The sequence below is a fragment of the Rhinolophus hipposideros genome (genome assembly GCF_964194185.1).
Source record: "Rhinolophus hipposideros genome assembly, chromosome: 3".
In the NCBI taxonomy this organism is placed as follows: Eukaryota; Metazoa; Chordata; class Mammalia; order Chiroptera; family Rhinolophidae; genus Rhinolophus; species Rhinolophus hipposideros.
In genome coordinates this window covers 107,873,389-107,893,461 of record NC_138049.1, presented here as the reverse complement: position 1 = coordinate 107,893,461, position 20,073 = coordinate 107,873,389, and the positions used below count along the sequence as shown (strand labels likewise).

General features: G+C 50.3%; 2 protein-coding genes across 3 annotated transcripts; one reads left to right on the top strand and one right to left on the bottom strand.

Annotated features, from left to right (window-relative positions):
* Positions 1-348: 348 nt before the first annotated feature.
* GNL1 (G protein nucleolar 1 (putative)) lies at positions 349-10,500 on the bottom strand. The gene is made up of 13 exons (XM_081044110.1): positions 10,218-10,500; positions 9,739-9,976; positions 9,164-9,329; positions 8,653-8,789; positions 8,354-8,505; positions 8,161-8,232; positions 7,232-7,439; positions 6,989-7,084; positions 6,390-6,584; positions 2,374-2,552; positions 2,138-2,300; positions 1,787-1,927; positions 349-1,398 (listed from the first exon to the last, which is right to left on the bottom strand). Exons 2-13 carry the CDS (start codon positions 9,809-9,811, stop codon positions 1,148-1,150), a joined length of 1,833 nt encoding a protein of 610 aa, XP_080900236.1. The 5' UTR covers positions 9,812-9,976; positions 10,218-10,500; the 3' UTR covers positions 349-1,147.
* Positions 10,501-10,614: 114 nt separating this feature from the next.
* PRR3 (proline rich 3) lies at positions 10,615-16,034 on the top strand. Of its 2 annotated transcripts, XM_081044167.1 has the most exons (5): positions 10,615-11,066; positions 11,717-11,779; positions 13,729-13,911; positions 14,254-14,541; positions 14,803-16,034. In XM_081044167.1, exons 1-5 carry the CDS (start codon positions 10,847-10,849, stop codon positions 14,907-14,909), a joined length of 861 nt encoding a protein of 286 aa, XP_080900293.1. In that variant the 5' UTR covers positions 10,615-10,846; the 3' UTR covers positions 14,910-16,034. The 2 variants fall into 2 exon arrangements, with proteins under 2 accessions (XP_080900293.1, XP_080900294.1); XM_081044168.1 differs by lacking the exon at positions 11,717-11,779 and having other exon boundaries at positions 10,720-11,066.
* The last annotated feature ends 4,039 nt before the right edge of the window (positions 16,035-20,073 follow it).

Below are 20,073 nucleotides of genomic sequence, written 5' to 3'. Positions count from 1 at the left end.
CAATACAACAAAACCCAATTCTCCCTTTTCTCCAGTAATTAAACGTAGGAGTCTAGCTGCCTGCTTGACAAGGGAGACACATAGCAAAGCCTGAGGTACCCTCACAGGAGAGCTGAGCACTGCTGAAACACGTGACAGGGCAGCTCAAGGCCCTGCACAGGTCACCTTGGCTCCATTCCCACACCACGGAAAACGGGATTTGGGAGGCCGGTTCTGTGCCCTCCCCTCTGAATCTCATATACCCTTAGTGCATACAGCTTTTAAGTAATGAAACTTAACACTCTATTTAAAGGGCTAGTCTGCTCAAATCATAAATGTGCACGCTATTTGTTTGCCAGTAATTAAGACTGTACTTGTTAACATTTAATCAACATTTTCATAAGCATTTAGTCTTAATTATAATATTTTCATCAACAGGAAGTTCTAGAATTATGCTGTATGAGCCCCAAGAATTTGGAAAGCATAAACCCTTCTTAATCCAAAAACTTGGGTGCCTAATGGGGTCTTAATCATGGCCAGGCTGCAAATTTAAGTCAGGCCATGTCTGTGGACCTCTATAGGCTCAGTGCTTAGCATAGGTCCATACACACAGTCGGCTCTCAATAAATATTTGCTGAATTTGGGGGAAGGAATAAACCTTGTAAAAGTCTCACTTGGAGACATCAGCTTGACAACCCATACTGCTTTTTCTCCCAGAAGCTCCTGGTACAGCCCAGGTCTAGCAGCAGGGGTGCCAGGGCTGCTGCTCCAATCTGAGCGAATGGCATGAAGTCCAAAGGGGGCTGGCTGCAGACCAGGCCTCAAGCCTGATGGGCTTTGCCCTCCCCATGCTGATAACAGCATTCTCAAGGAGCATTCCCAAGGTGCAAGTGGCGGAGAAGGCAGAGGAAGCGGTTTCAGGGCCTTAGAACCCACTGAATTAGCTCCTAAGAGAACTCTTCCTTCACAAAGGGAATGCTTGAACAAAGGGAGAAGAGAAGCCTCCCACAGCTGTCAGTTTGAAGCAGCTGCTCTCACCTCAGTGCATCTGGGGAAGGGGCTACAAAGCAGACAATCTTTATTCACAATGGGGTGGCAGAGGAGAGATACCCCCAGGTCAGTCCAAAAGCAAAGGTACTCGGGGAGGGAGGTGGCGCGGGGCAGGGCCTCAGCACCCGCCGTCCCCCAGCAGGGAGTAAGGGTTCCTGGAGGCCAGACTGGGCCCTGGGGCGGAGGCCGGGGTGTCCTCATCCCCTTCCCCCTCCTCGTCTGCGTCCCGGTCCTCCTCTCCCTCCTCCTCACAGGAGCTGCTCAGCTCTTCCTCCTCCTCCTCCTCCTCGTCCTCCTCGTCACCCGCTGGCCCCACCCGACCCTGCAAAACCACCAGCTCCGTAGTCTCCGGATGGGATTCCCAGGTGCCTACGGAACCAAAGCAAGAAAAAGAACAGAGAGTTTTGAACAAGGAACTAAAGCTAGAGAAAGATGGGTAAGAGCAAAGACTAAGACTAACAATAATTTTTACAGCTGTTGGCATTCCTTCATTCATTTGTTTGTTCATTTGTTCATTCAACCTCCCATGTTCTAGGCCCTGAACAGCTCTGCACACGTTAACTCCTATCTTTATCACCACCTTGCCAAGGGGCAACTATAAGCTGGTTTTGCAGATCAGGGACCACCTGGGAGACGCTTAGCAACGCAGAGCTGACAGACAGGCACAGAATCCAGGCTTGCCCTATCTGTGGCCACATATGCTCACCCTACGGCCTACACTACAGCAGGGGCGGGGGAAGCGTACTGGCTGGCCGACCTTTCTGTTCGCTGTAGCCCGGGGGACGAAAGCACAGGGTAAGGCGGCCATCCAGCGCCAGCCGCAGGAGGCTGTTGGCCGCTCTGTACACATCGTTCCGCGCAGCCTTGGCTGTCTTGTAACCACGTTTCTCTGCCCAGGCTGGAGGGAGAAAAGAATAATCGGGAGGAACCCATTAACCCCACTCCCCTAATACAGTCCTTCCAGTTTGCCCCAGAACATTCCAGGCCAGAGAGCTTGCTGGCCCTGTGACAGAAATCTAGGGGAGTGGCCAGCTGCTGGGCCAAGGGCAGAACCTCTGAGAAGAGGGGAGAGTAAAGGGCAGGGGGAGGAGCCAGGCACGGAACCCACCTTCGCAGATGTCCCAGGCACACCAGGGGTGTTCGGTCGAGGGGTCCTCAGCCTCAGGGTGGCGCAGGTGGAGCAAGGCCTGCACGGGGATTCGGGATGCCAGGTAGCCCACTGCAGTGTACGGCTCCTGGATCTGGGCGATGGGGTAAATCCCTGCCAGAACCTAAGGGGACAGAGCGCTCAGCACCTCCCTCCATGTCCTGCTTTCTCCCTCCCAAGCACCTGTGCCCTCATACCTGTAACTGCTTGGGCAGAAGGGAAGGGAATATGAGGCCGGGGCAGTCACAGAGCTTCACAGAGGGCGTGAGAAAGTAGGTCTGAAAGTATCGTGTGTGGCCTGGGGTTCTGGAGACACTTACGACCTTCCGCCCTACCAGCCCATTGATCAGCGAGGACTTCCCCACATTGGGGAAACCTGAGGAAGACAAAGAAAATTAACATTTGACACATCTTTACTCTGATGGGCAGGACATGCTGCTATATCTGTAGGTGAAAGGGGAACTAAGGCTCAGAAATTAAGGAAGCGGTTTAACTTTGCAAGTTACAAATCAGACTCTGGACTGCCAGGGTTGAATCCTGGCCTCTCCACTTACCAACTTTGTCAAGTGGAAGGCAACTGACTTAACATTCTGAGCCTGTTTACTCATTTTACAGTGCAGACACCTCCAAGCTCATGGTCAAGATTAAATGAGAAATGAACAACTGTGTATTTCAGTGCAGCAGAGGACTAAGCACCCAATCCCAGGGAGACACGCATCTCATGACTATCGTTTCACTATTATCCTAAGTTCTCCAAGGAGTAGCCTGGAGCCCTCAGGTCTCCCTGCCACTCTCGTCATGATGCCACCTTCACTCTAGCTGACTTCAGTACCTACACAATCCTGTTCAGCACTCTGGCCTCTCGGTGCCAGGATGTCCCTTCCAAAGGTGGTTTCCTCCACCCCACCTCAGCTACCCTTTCCCGTGGTCATGCCCTGGACCCTGTTACTTCACACGTCCAAAATCTCACCTGCAAGCACCTTACTCTCTGCCCTGACATCCCATCTTTCCAGATCACTTATTCTGATTCCACCATTTCAGGAATTCTTTGACCTTGACTCTAGCACAGAAACACTACTCAATACCCAACTCACGTCCTCACTTCCCTTCTCAGCCAACTTAAGATTCCGTGCTCCCACTCTACAGCCAGTCTCTTTCACAGAGCTTCAGCACCCCAGTCCCATCTCTCCTCTCCACCTCACTCACCTGGTGAAATCCCAGCCCTGTAAAATGCAACACTGCCCATTCAGCACCTGCTACCGGGCAGCTCACTGTGGCTGGGGAGGTGCACCCCACGCTGACTGCACTCCACTGCCAACCCACCAAGACATCTCCTTTCCAAAGGAGGCGGAGGGGGTGGGAGGGGAGGAAGGAGAAAGGAAGGAAGAGGGCAGGGAGGAAGGGAGCGAATAACCCCCCTCCAACAACCCCCACCAGCCCCTTTTCTCTGTCCCCTTTGTAGTGAAACTCCTTCAAAGACTTGTGTGTTTTTAGTCATCACTTCTTCATGCTCTTTTTCGTGACTTTGAACTATAACATACAGAAGAAGGCTTAAAACATAAATGTGCCAGATGAATCCCATATCACTCACCCATGGCTGCTGTGTGACATGTCCTCAAAGGCCCCGTTTGTTCCTTCTTGAGCATAACCCTCTCCCTCTGCACATGTGAGCTTATCCTGAGTTGTAAGGGATTCTGTTGCTTACGTTTCTTTTTAGTTTTATGAGCTGTGTATCCCTGTAAGGACAGAGTCCCAAAGAGCAGTTTCCAGGCTCTCGGCCTCGCATGGGGGAGGAGGGGGTGCTGGCTTGGGTGTTGGTTGGCCATTGGCTGTAGCCAGTTGGCCAACTGGCTGCTGATGTAACTGCCACGACGGCACTGGTTGGTTGGTTGGTTGGCAGGCAGAAAAGCAGACGGCAGATTGCGGATTGTGTGGATCCTACTTCGTGTGTCCCCCCTGACCACCAGCAAGAATAGAGTGGTGTGAACCCCCTATCTATGGCTCCGTGGGTGTTCCTTTTTGGCCTCACCGTATCCTGCGTTCTTATGTTGGAAGCAGGAGCTGAGACCCCACGTGAGTCCCTGCATGACAATCCCTCAATGGTGCCATTCAATTTCGCAAGTTTTGAACTTGAAACAAATGGAACTGTCTGTCTCATGTGCCATACCACATTAAGTGAGGTTCGGCCATACTGTTGTCCATCCTCTCACTGGCCTACCCCAATCTGGCTTTCTTTCCGCCACTCCACTGAAACCACTCATGTTCACACTGTCAAGTCCGCGGAGCAAGTCTCTGTTCTCGTCTCACTTGTCATCAACATTTGATACAGCTGAGCCCTCCTTTCCTCTCCAAACACCTTTTCCATTTGATGTCTGGGACTCCGTTTCCTCCTCCCCTTTCCACCTACATCCCACATCTCATGCAATCCATGGCTTCAAATACCATTTATATCCACCAATAGCTCCCAAATTTAAATCTCTCCCAAATTCAAATCTCCAGTCCTCCTCCCTAAGCTCTAGGCTCCTATACCCACTGCCTATTCAACATCTCCACTGGGATATTTTTTTTTAATCTCAAGTTTAGTTTCTGAATCCCCTTCCCCTCCCAGCCCCTCCAAATCTGCTCCTCTCCCAATCTTCCTATCTCGGTATTCCCAGCTGCTCATACAAAAACCTGGAAGTCCACTGCAGTAGCCTTACTACGCTCTCTCTACTTCCTTTCTTGCCCACCCCTCACATTTATTCTCCACTCAGCAAATAAACTTCTAAATGTGGAAATCAGATCTTCATTCCTCTGCTCAAAACCCACCATCGGCTTCTCATCGGACTTGGAGTAAATCCCAAACACTTCCCATGACATGGTCCCTGACGACCTTTCTGACCTCCTCTCATGCTCTCTTCAATCCCCCTGTCACTCTGGCTAGGCCCACAGTCAAAAAGCTCCTTCCCACCCCAAGACCTCTCACTGACTGGCCCCTTGGCCTGGAAGGCCCTTTCCCCACATCTCCAAACAGCCACTTCTCCCCATCAGCCCAGGCTCTTCTAAGTCTTTCCTGGAGGACGCCTCCTCGTCCACTTGTTCTCTATCCCCTTTCATTGCCCCTAAATAACATGATTTCAAATGATGAATCAATTTACTCACAAGAAGACAAGCTCCATGAGGGCAGGGACTTCCTGCCACCCTCACAGCAGCATATCTATGCCGTCCCTGGAATAGCACCTGGCACCTGCTGCTCAGTGTTTGGGGGATAAATGACCAAGGGCTAGAGGGGGATCTGAACTCAGGCTGCCGGTGCCACAGACTCTCCCTGTCACACCACCTGAGCACAGTTAAGCTGGGAGCACAGGCTGCTGGGAGAGGGCACACAGCCTCCTGGGAGGAGCAGCAGGGTCCAAAGTCAGGGGAAGAAAGCCAGAGGGGAGTGGCTGGAGAGGGAGCAATCTGTCAGCGGTCAGGTGGGTTTTGCCCAAGACAAAAAGGAAACTGAAAGGTAAGTCAGGAGTATTTCCAAGGAACCAACTACTCTGCTCTGCTCTGCTCTCCCTAATTTCTTCCAGGCTGGGCCTTTTCTGGTTCAGTGACACCTCAGTGCCACAACTTTGCCAAAGTCACTTCTCACCTCCCCCACCCAAATTAAAAGGGGTTCTGGGCCCTAATGAGACCTTCCTTTCTCCCCACCAAGAGCAGAGACAAATGTCTGCATTAAGGTAAGAGTCTCCTTGACAACAGATTTAAAGGATTCAGACCAAGAAAGAAATACTTGCTAAGCTCCCACTATGATTTCATGGCCCCTCTGCTATGGACTAACTACTCCAACTTCCAGAGTTAACACATATAAGTCACTTAGACCAGTGCCTGGCACATAGTTAAGTATCGCACAAATGTTTAGTTTTAACAGTTACTATTACTATTATCACTACTTGTCAGGCTTTGTTAGGCTCTCTCTTTCCTCTTCCCTTCACTCCTCACATCTGTTCTTTCACTTATGTATCAGTATTCCCATTTTAAAATCCAAAATACTTAAGACTCAGTGGGTAAATATGTGCTCAAAATCAGTATCAACCAAGGAGAGGTGGGATTTAACTCAGGCATACCATGGTCCTTCCACTACGGCATACGGCCTCCAGAGATCTGGAGCCTAATGACGCCTGATCAGCTCCCCTCTTTTACAAACACTGGAGCCGCCACGCCACGCATGGCACTGCTCCCTTACCCACACAGCCGATGGTCACCACCCCATCCTTATAGCGCTCCCGGGCTGGGCCGGCTGGCTCCATCGCCGAGTCGGTCTGCTGCTCCACCAGCACTGCGGGCCCATCATCCTCTTCTTCCTCTTCACCAGAGCCATTCCCCCAGGTGGCCCCAGCCATATCCCGGGCAATCTTCTCCCGCCAGCTGCTCAAGTCCACTGCTCAGGGAAGAAGACGAAGAAGGTTCTCCCCAGGGCCACTGTACGTGACGGCACAGACTATACTGCACAGTTGATGTAACTGGTGCCCTCTGGAGTTGGGTAGTGCCAACCTGAACCATAGCTGACTCTCCCCAGCCTTCACTTGATGCCACCCTGGAATCACATGCATTTCTCTGAGTTTTCTGAAAAGTCCTGGGAAGCCTGAAGGCAGCGACCCTGGGGCTCCTGCCGACCTGGTACCTCTCCTGCCCCACCAAGTCGGTCTGCTCCCTCTTCCACCCCTCCCCCAGCCTCTCGCCTATGCCAGAATAGAGGGGTTGAGTTCGGAAAAGGTGAATAAAATGACTCTGGGCCTTGGGTCTCCCGATGACCTGTCACATCTCCCTCTAAGAGGCACAAACCTTTCCCTGCAGTGATGGCTTCACAGGCTCTCAGCAACTGCTCGGGCCCCAGGGCCCGAGTCCATCCTCTCCCCCGCCTCCGACTCTTCTTCAAGACTGAAATCAGGGAACACAAAAGGGTTAGCACACCCCACCTCTCTCACCACCCTTAGGTTCAAGATCACCACCCTTGTCAACAAGCACCTCTGCTCTCCCTTTGTCCCCCCCCATCTCTCCCATGCTGCCCTTCTCACTGCCACTCACCACTACTAGAGTCCTGTGGGGTGCGGGGGTCCCGAGGGAAAGAGGTGAAAAGGACGATGTGGAGCTGGGGAAAGTGTTGGTGAAAATAATGCTTCCAGGCAACCGCAAGAGCCGGCGGGGCGAGATCCACCTTGTTCAGAACCAGCACCAGGCCCAGCCCAAGTTCTCCAGTCACGTACTCGTAAAGCGCTGGCGGGAAATTCACAACCTGGGACAGGGTTGGCAAGGGAATGAGCAATGGGAGGTCACCCCAGAGTCCTCTGCTTCTAGCTCAGCAGGTACAGCTTGGAGACAAGACCCTGGAGGTAGCAGATTCTGGAGCAAAACAGGTAAATTAGCCGAATTGAACTAGGAAAACAAAGCAGAGGTAAGTAACACGTGTGTATTTGCGTAGGCATGTACGTGTGTGCGTGTGTGCATGCCGTTAAGGATCTCCAACCTACATGTCCCCACAGACCTCCCTTTCTCCCACTGGAGGACAACAGTGAAGTGGCAGAGCAGGGTCACATAACGGCCATCCAGCAGCAGAGTCTGGAGCCTTAAACGCTACCCCAGCATTCCAGGTCAGTCTTGTGCTGACTAATGGGCAGGGCATGGGAAAGCCCCCAGCTGCTTTCATGGAATCCCCTGGAGCTCCACTCTAGGACCTTCTGTTGGTTTACTTCTGCTGGGCTGGGAAACAGGATGTATAGTTTTTCATCAAAAGAATAAAGGAGAGGAGAGTCAGTTGGCCAGGGAAGGAATGACAGTCTGGGACACTGGTGAGTAAAGGACTGAAACCCTGACTGCAGACATCAGCACGGAGTACAAGAGAATGAGAAGGAAGAAGGATACCTCTTTGTCTCCCAACTCCTGCCTCTGCCCTTGACCCCACAAGAAATTTACCCCCACTCCCACCTCCGGCTTTCCCAGCCTATCCCAGTACTCACTGGATGTCGGATATCAGTGATAAGCAGGACAATGTCAGACATCTCTAACACTCGCCACAGCTGCCTCCACGTCTGAAAAGACAAGGTCAGCAGAAGAGAACCTGAGCCCAGACAGAGTCCCTTTCCTGCCTGACCCCAGACCAATCTGACCCTGGGTCACTACGCCCTATTCTTGTCCCCACTCCACTCTCACCTCCAGATTGTGCTCAAAGTAGCTGAGTTTCTCCAAGGTGTAAGCCCCATGAATCTTCCCAAGATACTCCTGGAAGCTGCGTTCCTCCTGGCTCATTAGTTGCTCCTTGGACATCTCATAGCTCCAAGGAGGACGTCGAGGAAAGTCCAGGACTGAGAAATGAATGCAAAGTCCAAGGAAGTCTGAGGACCGTCAGGACTGCAGGGTGCATCCCAGACCCCTCCTTCCTCAGTCAGCTTTTACTCCTCCACACCTTCCCCCAGCCCAGTGCCTGTCTCCAACAGCCAGCTCTCACCCACCTGAGCCAGGCTGGTAGACCTCCCGGATGTCCAGCTCCAGCACTTCAGCACTGACAGGCTGCAGCACTTGCTCCCGGGCTGCTCTCTTTCTCCTCTCCACCTCCTCCCGGCTGTCCCTCTCAAAATGCAGCCGGTATCTAACGGGACAAGGACCACAGCATCCATTACAATCCTTTGGCCACAAAAAGACTCTCCTCTTGGGCAGACAACTTCCCAAAGCTTTCTCTCCAAGGTTGTTTGCCCCTTGAGTGGGCCCTCCCCCAAGTCCCTCTTTCCCGCAATATTCAGCCTTCCCCTAAGTCTTGTCCTTCTAACAGCCAAGCTCTCTCCAGCCCCTCCGGAAGGGAGGACTGTTGGCCGCTCCCTGGAGGCCAGCGCCCGCGGAGAACTGTGGTATCCCAGCCATAGCACCTCCAGTTTCAAGCCAGCGGATGCTGGCTAAGCCCCAAGGCTCTGACTTTCTGGTAGGCGGGGAAGGCCAGACCAGTGCCCCCCCCCCGCGCCCACTCACCGATTTGGGTCATAGCATCGCGGACCCAGCCCCTGGGAAGGCTGCTGGTTGAGCCTACGGATGTGATGGGTCACCGACTCCCCGTCCGAGGTGTCGGTCTGCTCCTCCCGCCGCTCCCGACTCCCGCTGCGGCTGTTGGAACTGGATCGCAGCCCATCTTGAAGCCCTGAGGGGAGGAGCCGGTGACGCCAGTGCCGCCCGGCTCTCAGGGGCCAAAAGACCCCCTCCCCGTTGGAGCTGGCTTCCCCTCACCCCACCCCTCTTCTTCTGAGGCCCGATCCTCTCGGCCACCCTGCTGAGGACCCTCCTAGATGTGCGTGGGGGTAGCCACTCCTCCAGGGATCTGCAGGGATGTTGCCCGTTCGAGCTGGAGGGATTACCCTCCCCCAACTCCCCCTCCTTCCCTACCCCTTCCACGTAGGAGGGCTGGAGTGAGGGAATCCCCTGTGCGGTCACCGCGCGCGGCGGCTCCCGGCCACCACCCCTCCCACGCCCCCCAGAGGCGCGGCGGGCACACCCCTCCTTTTAGGGGTGCGGGAGCCCGCGCCCCGCCCCCTCCTGTCTCCCGCACTGACCTCGCTTCCGCTCCCGCTTGTCCTGCAGCTGCTTCTTCTTCTGCTTCACGCTGAACGGCTTCTTCCTCGGCATGGCCCGGACCAGTCACCTGGCCCTCCCTCCGCCGAGCTCCCGCCGCCTCAACTGACTACACCCTCCCGGGGCAGCCCCCGCCGCAAGGGCCCGGGACCCTCGAGGGGGCGGGGCTAGAAGGTGACGTCAACGGGCGGGCCCGGCCGACTTGCCCCAGTAGCTGGGCTGCAAGGAGGAAGGGGGGCGGAAATACAGTCACTTCCCTCCCGGAGCTAGGCGAGACGATGTGGGGTGGGCTCCCCGCATGTGAGAGCCGGGGGCACGGAAAGGGCGCAGCGGCCGCGAGGAAGGAGGCGCGCGTGGGAGGATCGGGCTCGCTTCGTCACGGACGCTACCAACTCACGGTCGATAGAGGGGGGACGCGTGTCACCACCACCTTGCGCGTCTGGCAGAAGCTACCACTCACCTGGAGGGGGCGGTGCAGCGGGGGGCGGGTCCTACCACCTGCAGGAAAGAGACGTGTGGACGCGCCGGCGTTGCTTTCCCAGCCCCCGGGCTTGACCTGGGGTGGAAGCCGAGGCTGCGCGCGGGGGGATGGAGCCCAGTGGCTGTGGCACAGTGGGGGCAGGGTCAGAGGTCTTGAGGAGCGGTGGCGGTCTGACGCGTCCAGGGCACCGCCCTGCTGGGACCCAAATTCCTGGTGGAGGATAAGAAGGAGCAGGTTTACAGATCACAGGGCAAGCGTGGGTGAGGAAGGAAGCCCTGGTGGGACGAGGACTTTGGGGGGAGGTCAGAGGTCACGAAGTTGTGCCTGCTGCTGTTACCATAGTAACCGGGAACCGGATGTGGCGATCTTAGCGTGCGACAGCCCTGTTCTCAGACCTTCCGGCCGGAGAGCCTGACAACTATTGCACACTGTGGAGAGCTGGTTGTGGAGTTTTTTTCAGCGAGGGGAGAAGAGAGGAATTTTTTAAAAACATTTATAGAAGCGCAACGAAGGGAAGGTTTGAGATTTACGCCTTCTGGCAGAAACAGGGTGGCAGCTTACGTGAAAATGAGCTGCACAAAGGCTCCCTGCAGCCTTCCGGAAGTTAAATGGCGGGAGCTTCAGCTTCTGGTCCACAGCCCCCACGGAAGCGGAAACGGAATCTCAGCGTGCCCCTTCCTCACTGCCTTCCAAATCCCGCTGCAGCCATTGCCGCAACCACGATGCCGAAACGAAAGCAGCAGAATCAGCAGCAGCAGCCGCCGCCGGAGCAGCTCCCACTGCTAAAGCGGGAAGAGACTGAAGACGAAGAGGATGGGACTCCCATCGGTGAGGAGCCCGGGAGGAGTGCACATCTCTGCCAGCCGGTCGGGGCGAGGGGTTAGGGGATGGAAAGGTGCGAGGAAGTGGGCTCCGACGGAAGGAGGAAGGGCGCACGCGCTGGGGCAGGGGTGGAGGGCCTATCCCGGATGGAGCCCCGAAAGAGTTGAACCCTCAACTTCCATCTGGCCCCTAAACCTTTCTAAAGAAGGCAGGGGAGGACAGGATAAAGAGCTCGGCCCTAGAGAGGTTGCAGGTTGCGTGACTAGGATAATTTGTGTCCAGACTTTCACAGGGAAGGTGGAAGTGTATCTTTCTCTAAACTGCAGGGGCGGAAGGGAGCTATCTGGCCAGCAATTAGAGAAGGGTTGGATTAGCTCTGGATGTTTTGGATAGCAACAGTGTCAGGGAAAGAGAAAATAGTAGGTATTCCTCCCGCATTATCCCTCTTGACCCGAGTCTCCACTTTTTGCCAGTCAATCCTGAACACTTTTGCAGAGGAAAGAGCAGATAGATGGGGTGAAAGCCTGTAACACAGCTGAGAATATACCTGGCTTTACTGGTCGATTTAAGAAATGAGTAATAGAATAAAAACTTAAGAATAGGATCATCAGTCCTTTAGTCCATTATGATGACCATATTTTCATGTCTACTCTTAGGACCACCCAGCCTTCTGGGCCCTCCCCCCATGGCCAATGGAAAGCCTGGTGACCCCAAGCCAGGTGAGGAGGAAGGGGCCCTGATCTTTTTATTAGGTCCTGGAAAAGGGAACAAGAGAGGGACTAAAACCAAGGAAGGACTTAAAATCAAAAGATCAGAATTCAGTACCTAAATGAATGAAGAGATGTTGTGTATTCACAGATTGGAAAACTCAGTGTTGTAAAAAATGTCAATTCTTCCCAAATTGATCTGTTGATTCAGTGCATTCCCAATTATAATCGCTATTGTGTGTCTGTGTGTGTGTGTGTGTGTGTGTGTGTGTGCGTGTGTGTGTGGGTGTCTGTGTGGAAATAAACATTCTACATTATTATATGGAAATAAAAGGATCAGGGTAAGAGATTGCAAAGGCAGGCTTGAAGTGGGAGGGGTTGATCTGAATATTAAGAGTTATTGTAAAGCTATAGTGGTTGTCACGGTGCAGTGTTGGCACAGTGATAGACACGTGAGTGGGTACGATAGCATAGAGTCCGGTAACAGGCCCGCACATGTGTGGACACTTCATTTATGATGAAGATGGAACTGAAATAGTGGTCTTTTCAGTAAATAATGCTGGATTGATTAGATATTCATGGGGTGATGAAATTTGACCTATTCATACCATATGCAAACATCAATTCCAAGTGGACTCTAAATTTAAGTGTAGAGGTAAAGAAATAATTCTAGAAAATAAATATATTTCATGGTCTTAAAGTAGATAAGAGTTCTTAGATAGGAAACACATTAACCATAAAGGAAAGATTTATAAACTGAACTACACTAGAAAATATAAACTTCTATTAATCAAATGACACTATTAAGAAATTAATAGGAAAAAAAAAGAAATTAACAGGGAGCCATAGAGTAGAAAATACTGGCAACAAATGTAATCAATAAAGAGCTCGTTCTAGAACATATAAAGAAGTTTTCTAGACAACCTATTAGAAAAATGGGCAAAAGAGCAGAATAGCCACCTCATAACAACTGTGACCTAAATGACCCAAAAAACGTGAACAAGAACATTAGTTGATAAATAAATGCAAGATAAAAACATACCACTTTGAAATTGAAATGCTTGCGCACTGTTGGTGGGATTGCACAGTGGTACACTATGAAAAACAGTATGAAGATTCCTCAAAAAATTAAAAATAGAATTATCTTAGGAGCCAGCAATTCCACTCCTGGGTCTTTATCCAAAAGAATGGAAAGCAGGATCTTGAAGAGAGATTTGCACACCCATGTTCATGGCAGCACTATTCACAGTAGTCGACATGGTAGTAACCTAAATGTCTGTTGACAGATGAATAGCTAAACAAAGTGTATGTTTATACAGTGGAATATTACTCATCCCCTCAAAAGTAAGACAGTCTTATCACATGCTACAGCATGTATGAACCTTGAGGTCATTATGCTAACTAAAATGAGCCAGTCACAAAAAGAAAAGTACTGTATGATTACACTTAAGTGCAGTATCTAAAGTAGTTAAATTCAGACGCAGAGTAAAATGGTGGTTGCCAGGGGCTGGGTGGCGGGGAAAGAGGAGTGTTGTCAGGAGCTATAGAGTTGCAGTATTGGAAGATGAGAAAGTTCTGAAGGTGTGTTGCACAACAATGTTAATTTACTTAACACTACTGAGATGTACACTTAAAAATAGTTAAGGTGGTAAATTTCATGTTACATGTTTTACCACAAATTAAAAAAAACAACAACACTTCACACTCAACAGAATGGCAGAAATGAAAAAGATTGATTAATACCAAGCATTGTCAAGGCAATGGAACAACGAACTGCTGGTGGCGGTATAAATTGGTACAACCACTTCGGGAAAAGTTTAACTTTACCTATTAAACTTGAGCATACATATACGCTACGGCCCAATAATACCTCTCCTAGGTGTATATACTCAACAGAAATGCATACATATGTGTAATGAAGACATGTACAAAAATGTTTATAGCAGCATTTTTCCTTATAGCCCCAAACCGGAATCCACCCACATGTCCACCATCACTAGAATGGATAACTAAGTTGTTGTGTGTGCATGCAATGGGATACTACACTGCACTGAAAATGAACGAGCTCCTGCTACAGGCAACTTGGATGAATCTCACAAACATGATGTTGAGCGAAAGGATCCAGACACAAAAGAATGCAGACTGTATGATTCCACTTATGCAAAGTTCAAAACCAGGCAAAAAGTAACCTGTGGTGCTAGAAGTCAGGACGTTGGTTACCTTTGGGGAGGAGGGTGGAGGGTGGGGGAGGAGGGGTACAATGGGGGGTGACTTCTGAAGTGCTAATAAGGTCCTATCTCTTCACCTGGGTGGTGGAAACACAAGTATGTTTACTTTGGTGATAATTGAGTTGTGCAGTTGAAATTGGTGTATTTTTTTGTATGTATAATGTGCTTCAATAAAAAGTTAAAAAAAAAATCAAGGCTTTTTTATCAGGAATAAGCTGGCCATTGATCACCTTTCCATGGCTTTCTCTCTCTCTCTAGCTCTTCACAGAGGTCCTCCAGGATCAAGGGGACCGGTGATTCCACCACTGCTGAGTCTCCCACCTCCTCCCCAGGGCAGAGGCCCGATTTGGGGAGGCTTAGGCCCCAGGTTTGGCCCATATGGTCGTGGTTGGTGGGGGATCAATGCTGAGTCTCCTGTTCCCAGACCAAGCCATGGTCCTTCCAGGGGAGGCTTTCACAAAGAACAGAGACATCCTCGAAGGCTCAAAAGCTGGTCACTTGTCAAAAATACCTGCCCACCCAAGGATGGACCCCAGGTTAAGGAAGGTGAGGTCCATTTTTTTTTATGCCTGTATACATTTAATACCCTGCACTCCCAGAGTGACCCTGACTCTTCTCTCTGGAGCCGTCCTTCTTCTGAAGTAGGAGTAGGTCTGAATGCTTTTTCTCCCTGGAGAAAGACTACCATTCTAAAATATCTGGAAATGGTAGAAAATAGGAAATCGGATCACCTTCTCTAGCTCTGCTTTCTCTTACATTTGTGTCCTTTCTTACATTTTAAATTGCCCGATTTTCGGTTGTTCACAGACAAATCTGATCGCCCTGTCTGCCGACACTTTGCCAAAAAGGGCCACTGTCGATACGAGGATCACTGTGCCTTCTACCACCCAGGCGTCAATGGACCTCCTCTGTGAGAATGTGCCTTCCCGTCCAAGCTGGAAGGAGCCCTCTGTGACCTAGCGGCCATATATTTGCCTGTGGCCCTGGGACAGCTATGTGAGGCTGTTCCACCCACCACCCTCAGTCAGTGATGCCTGCCCCAACCCATCACCTCCGCGTTTGGGGTCCAGAGTTGTTTCATCACTGGTGCACAGTGTGCACTTTCTTCTGGTTCAGCCTCCAGGGACTCGCCTTCCGGACCCCATTTTGGCTGCCTTTAGAGGCTTCCCCTCGCCAACTGACTGCTGAACAGGAAACCTATTTGGTGCTGTTTCTTATGCATCTGACCACCCAGCCCCCAATATTGCCCTCAATTCCTGAGTCTTGGAGCAGTTTCCCACCATTCCCTTCTTCTAGCTGCTTGTTTGAAGTCCTTTTTATGTGATGTCCTCTACTCCTTATGGTGTCACCTGCTCTGTGGAACTCACCAGGTTGTCTGACCTGGGGTCAAGTTTGGGTGACTGGTACAGAGTCACTCCGTGGAAGCCACACTCCCTTTTTTTGTCGTTTCTGCATCAGTAGCATGATCCCTGCCGCTATGGTCTGTGATCACTGTGCTTTGTGAAACTGTGCGTCCCCTTATAGCCATTCTCAGTGTCCGTGGCATTTTTGTGACTTCCCAACACTAGAATATTTCTGCCAAAATGAAGGAGGCACTTCGTGCCGTCTAGTTTTTCCCCACCTCCTAACGTGGGAGAATTGTGAAACATTCCACAAGACTGCCTCCCTGGTCCTCCCCATTCCTCTGGGGTTGGTGGGCCTACCCTATCTCCTGTCTCCGTTTTCGTTAGACTCCGTCATTGTGAGGCTGCCAGCCTGTTCATGTGAATTCTGTGAAGCTCCATCTGGCCTACTTTTGGGTGGAAACTACAGTACTGTCACCTTCTTCCAACCTTCTTCCCCTACATCCCTGGCACTGGTTGTTTTCTGTGAAAACTATAGTGAACAGTCTCAGTTTTGAACTGGCCCTGAGGAAATGGGCCAGCAGTTGTGGGCATGAGGAAGGGATGAGAGCCGTTGGAGAACTGAAAATTAATTTTTTTTCTTTTTAACTTTTTTTTATAGTAGTAATAAACGCAGTGGAAACAAGCATTATCTTTAATCCCTGTGTTCCAGTCATCTCTGGAGGTGCAGATGAGGGTGTTCTTGTAGGGGTCCGGTTATTCATTTAGTTCATGCGCAGTGGTGATAGAGAAAGCAGAGCTTGAGTTTCTTCCAGTCTGAAGGAACCAGTGGGAGTCCCATTAACCAGACCTGGCTCTGTTTTGTTCAAGGGTAAAGTTGGTAGGAAAAAGGAAAAGCCAGGTGCCCATGGAGTAGTGTTTAAACATTTTGCCTGTGTGTGTAGGTTTGATGTTTGTGGAGTAGTAATGACAAAGCAGCCTCTTGATAAATATTTGTAGAGTGCCTGTGGGCCAGGCACTGTACTCAGCACTGGAGGTGACAGCTAAACCTGATGGAACTACGGGGGAGACAAGTTCATAAAAAAAACCCACAAATACGTGTCAAGTTCACATCTGTCAGTGGTGCGGTAGAGAAGTAAGACATGATGAAAGGGGGAGTCTGTACTAAAGGGAATCTTGGGAGATGAAGCTGAAGCAGGCTCTGAAGGACAAACCGGAGGTGAGGTGGTAAGAGTGTGGTCCAGGCAAAGGTGTTTGCTAAGCGTCGGGGACAGTGCGAGGGGAGGCAGAAGACAGGAGCTAGACCACTCGGCCGGCCGTGCAGAGTGAAAGGATTTGGGTCTTTTCAGACAAAAGCCTTTGAAGAGTTGCAGGCAGGTCAGTATCACAGATTAGATTGGGTTTTTCAGGAAAATCACAATGAGTGGGGCTGGCCAGGCTTGATGGTGGAGATTAGAAAATTACTTCAGTAACCCCAGTGAGTCACAATGGTGGCGTAGATTTGGGTAGTGGAGTTGGAGAAAAGTGAACTTTTGGAACTAAGGTCAAAGATGAAAGTATTTTAGGTTTCGGGGTAGTTCAGCTATCATAACTCTGCCATTTAAAAAGGTATTAGAAGAAAACAGGAGAATGCTGCTACTTTTCTTTTGGAGTGGTTGAGTCTGAGCTGCCTTTTTTCCCTTTTTTTTTTTTAAGATTTTTTTTATTGGGGAAGGGGAACAGGACTTTATTGGGGAACAGTGTGTACTTCCAGGACTTTTTCCAAGTCAATTTGTTGTTTTTTCAATCTTAGTTGTGGAGGGCGCAGCTCAGCTCCAGGTCCAGTTGCCATTGCTAGTTGCAGGGGGCTCAGCCCACCATCCCTTGCGGGAGTCGAACCGGCAACCTTGTAGTTGAGCGGACGCGCTTCAACCAACTGAGCCATCTGGGATCTCAGCAGCAGATCAGCTCAAGGTGCCGTGTTCCATTTTAGTTGCAGGGGGCGCTTCCCACCATCTCTTGCGGGACTCGAGGAATTGAACTGGCCAACTGGCCCATATGGGAATCAAACCGGCAGCCTTCGGAGTTAGGAGGATGGAGCTCTAACTGCCTGAGCCACCAGGCCGGCCCTGAGCTGCCTTTTTTAAGACATCCAAGGAGAGATACCAGGTAGGTAGTTGGATATACAGGTTTGGTATTCAGATTAAATTAGAGGCATAAACCTGAGTTACCTGCTTATGGGTGGTGGCTGAAGCCATGACCGTGGATACAATTATTCACCCTGTAAATACCAAGCACCTACTATAGCTCACTTTACCAGCTTTGAATTCGATTGTAGCAGAAACCAAAATTAGTCTTTAAAAGAAGATACAAATTTATTTCTCACAAGTCAAGAGGTAGGCAGTCCAAGGAGTGTGTGACAGTCATGCCACTAAAAGACTCAGGTATTCAGAACCCCAGCTTCGGTTCCACAGTTCTTGGGGTCAGACCCTCCTATTCACAGTCCAGAGTGGAGCTCTCGTTTGCTATTCCATGCTGTAAGCCTCAGGATGGAGGAAGGACAGAGCACACCATCTATCCTGGAGGAAATGTCCCCGAAGCTAACATGCAGCTCTTACATTATATCCCACTGGCCATAACCCAGTCCTGTGGCTAATACTTAGCTGCCAATGAGGCTTGGAGAAGTACTCAGGCAGCCTTGTGCTAAGTAAAATGCTGGCCTTTCAGCAGGTGACAATGGTAGGGTGGACATCCTCTACCAGCCACTCCCTCTAACATTTGGGGATGTGATAGAAAATGAGAGTAAAAGTGCCGTTGCCCTGCCAGCCAAAGAGCACCAGGAGCTCACCTACGTCAGAGCTGGGTTTATTAACTGCAGAGGATCTCATTGAGAGGGTTAGGAATGATAGGACTAGGGTTTGTGTTTGGTGGTTTGGCCCTGGTTGGAGAGGAGGTTCAAGGAAGCAGGAAATTTTGGATTGGGTGCTGTCAGGAAGTGGGGGCAATTCTATGCTTGTACACTTAGCAAATTCATCTAGGAGGGAGGAATGAAACATGGCTAAAGCTGTAACAGTTTAAAACAAAAGCATCACTCATTGTAGCCAAGAGGGGTGTTTAGTATTTACGGTTTACACAGTAACCTTGTTTTTGTCCATGCTTAGACAAGATTATGAGCTTTGTCTTCATCACTGTCACAGAATGACCTTGTCTGTCATTGGTAGTCCGTGAAGTTTAGGTTCAACGTGAGAGCGCCAGGCCAGCTCTTAGCAACACCAAGGTCTAGCTCCTAGTGTCAGCCAGTTCCCAGTTGTCAGAGGCTGTTTCAAAAGTAAACAAACAAATAATTACAGATTGTGATTAATGATATAAAAGAAATAAATGGAGTATTATGTAGAGAAGAACAGTTGGGGACTACTCAAAGCATGGTGGTTACAAAAGACCTGTTTGAGGAGTCGACAGCTGAAATCACCTGGGAGCAGAATGTCAAGTGGGAAGAAGAGGGCCCAGCACTTAGCCTTGGGGAAAGCGGACATGAATGACCAAGTTAGGAAAGATAAGGATGGGCCTAACCAGGAGACGGGGGAAGGCTAGAGAGGCAGGCAGAGATCCAAGTGTGGGATCTTATGGTTGCTTGCTCTATGGCAAGTCCACGCCAAGTTCTTCATATGTGTTGTCCTATTTAAGTCTCACATTCATTCGATGAATACTTTAGTGCCTTCTCTGGGCCAGGTACTGTTTTAGGGGCTGGGAATATAGTGATGAAAAAAGACAAAATCCCTGCCCATGTGGTGATTACAGTCTACTGAGGATGATAGACAATAAATGCATATGTAATATAATTTTAAGTGATAAGTGCTATGAAGAAAAAGTGAAGGAAGAGGCTGGAGAGTGACAAGTCAGTCTTACAATACATAGGGCTTCTTTGAGGAGGTGATGTGACTAGAGTACAGAATTAAATTAAGCAGCCATGGGACTATCTGGGGGAAATGCATTGCAGGCATAGGGAACAGCAAGGGCAAGGGCCCTGGGGCAGGAATGGCTTTGAGGTGTGTGAAATAGGAATGGAAGACCAGTGAGGCCAGATAGAGAGATCAGGAAATCTGATGGGCCAGGTTATAAAGAGCCCTGTAAGCCCAGGCAATGCATTTGGATTATATTCTGAGTTTTGAGCAAATGATATATACTCTCAAACTACCGTGTTTCCCCGAAAATAAGACCTAACCGGAAAATAAGCTGTAGCATGTTTTTCAGGATGCCATCCCTTGAACATAAGCCCTAATGCGTCTTTTGGCACAAACCTTACTATAAGACCCAGTCTTATTTTCGGGGAAACACGGTACTACTGACTGAAGGATAGATTTGAGAGTGAGAATAACAGTAGGAAGACCAGTGAGGAGGCGTCTTCTGTGGTCCAGGGTAAAGAGATGGTGGCTTGGTCTAGGTAAAGGTGGAGAGAAGAGGGCAGATGTTTTAAAGTCTGAGTTGATGGCAACTCATCTTTCTAGTTGCTTGGTTCAGAAACCTTGGAGTCATCCTTATTTTTTTGTCACATCTGACATCCAATTTATTAAGGAAACCTACTGGCTCTTTTTTCACATATACCCAGAAATCAACCCTTGTCACCACCTCCACTACTGCCACCCTGGCCTGAGCCACTCTCACCTCCTAACAGGTCTCCCTGCTTCTGCCATTCTCCCCCCTGCTGCGCCCCTCAGTCTACTCTCAGTACAGCTCCCAAAGTCACCCTTTTAAAATG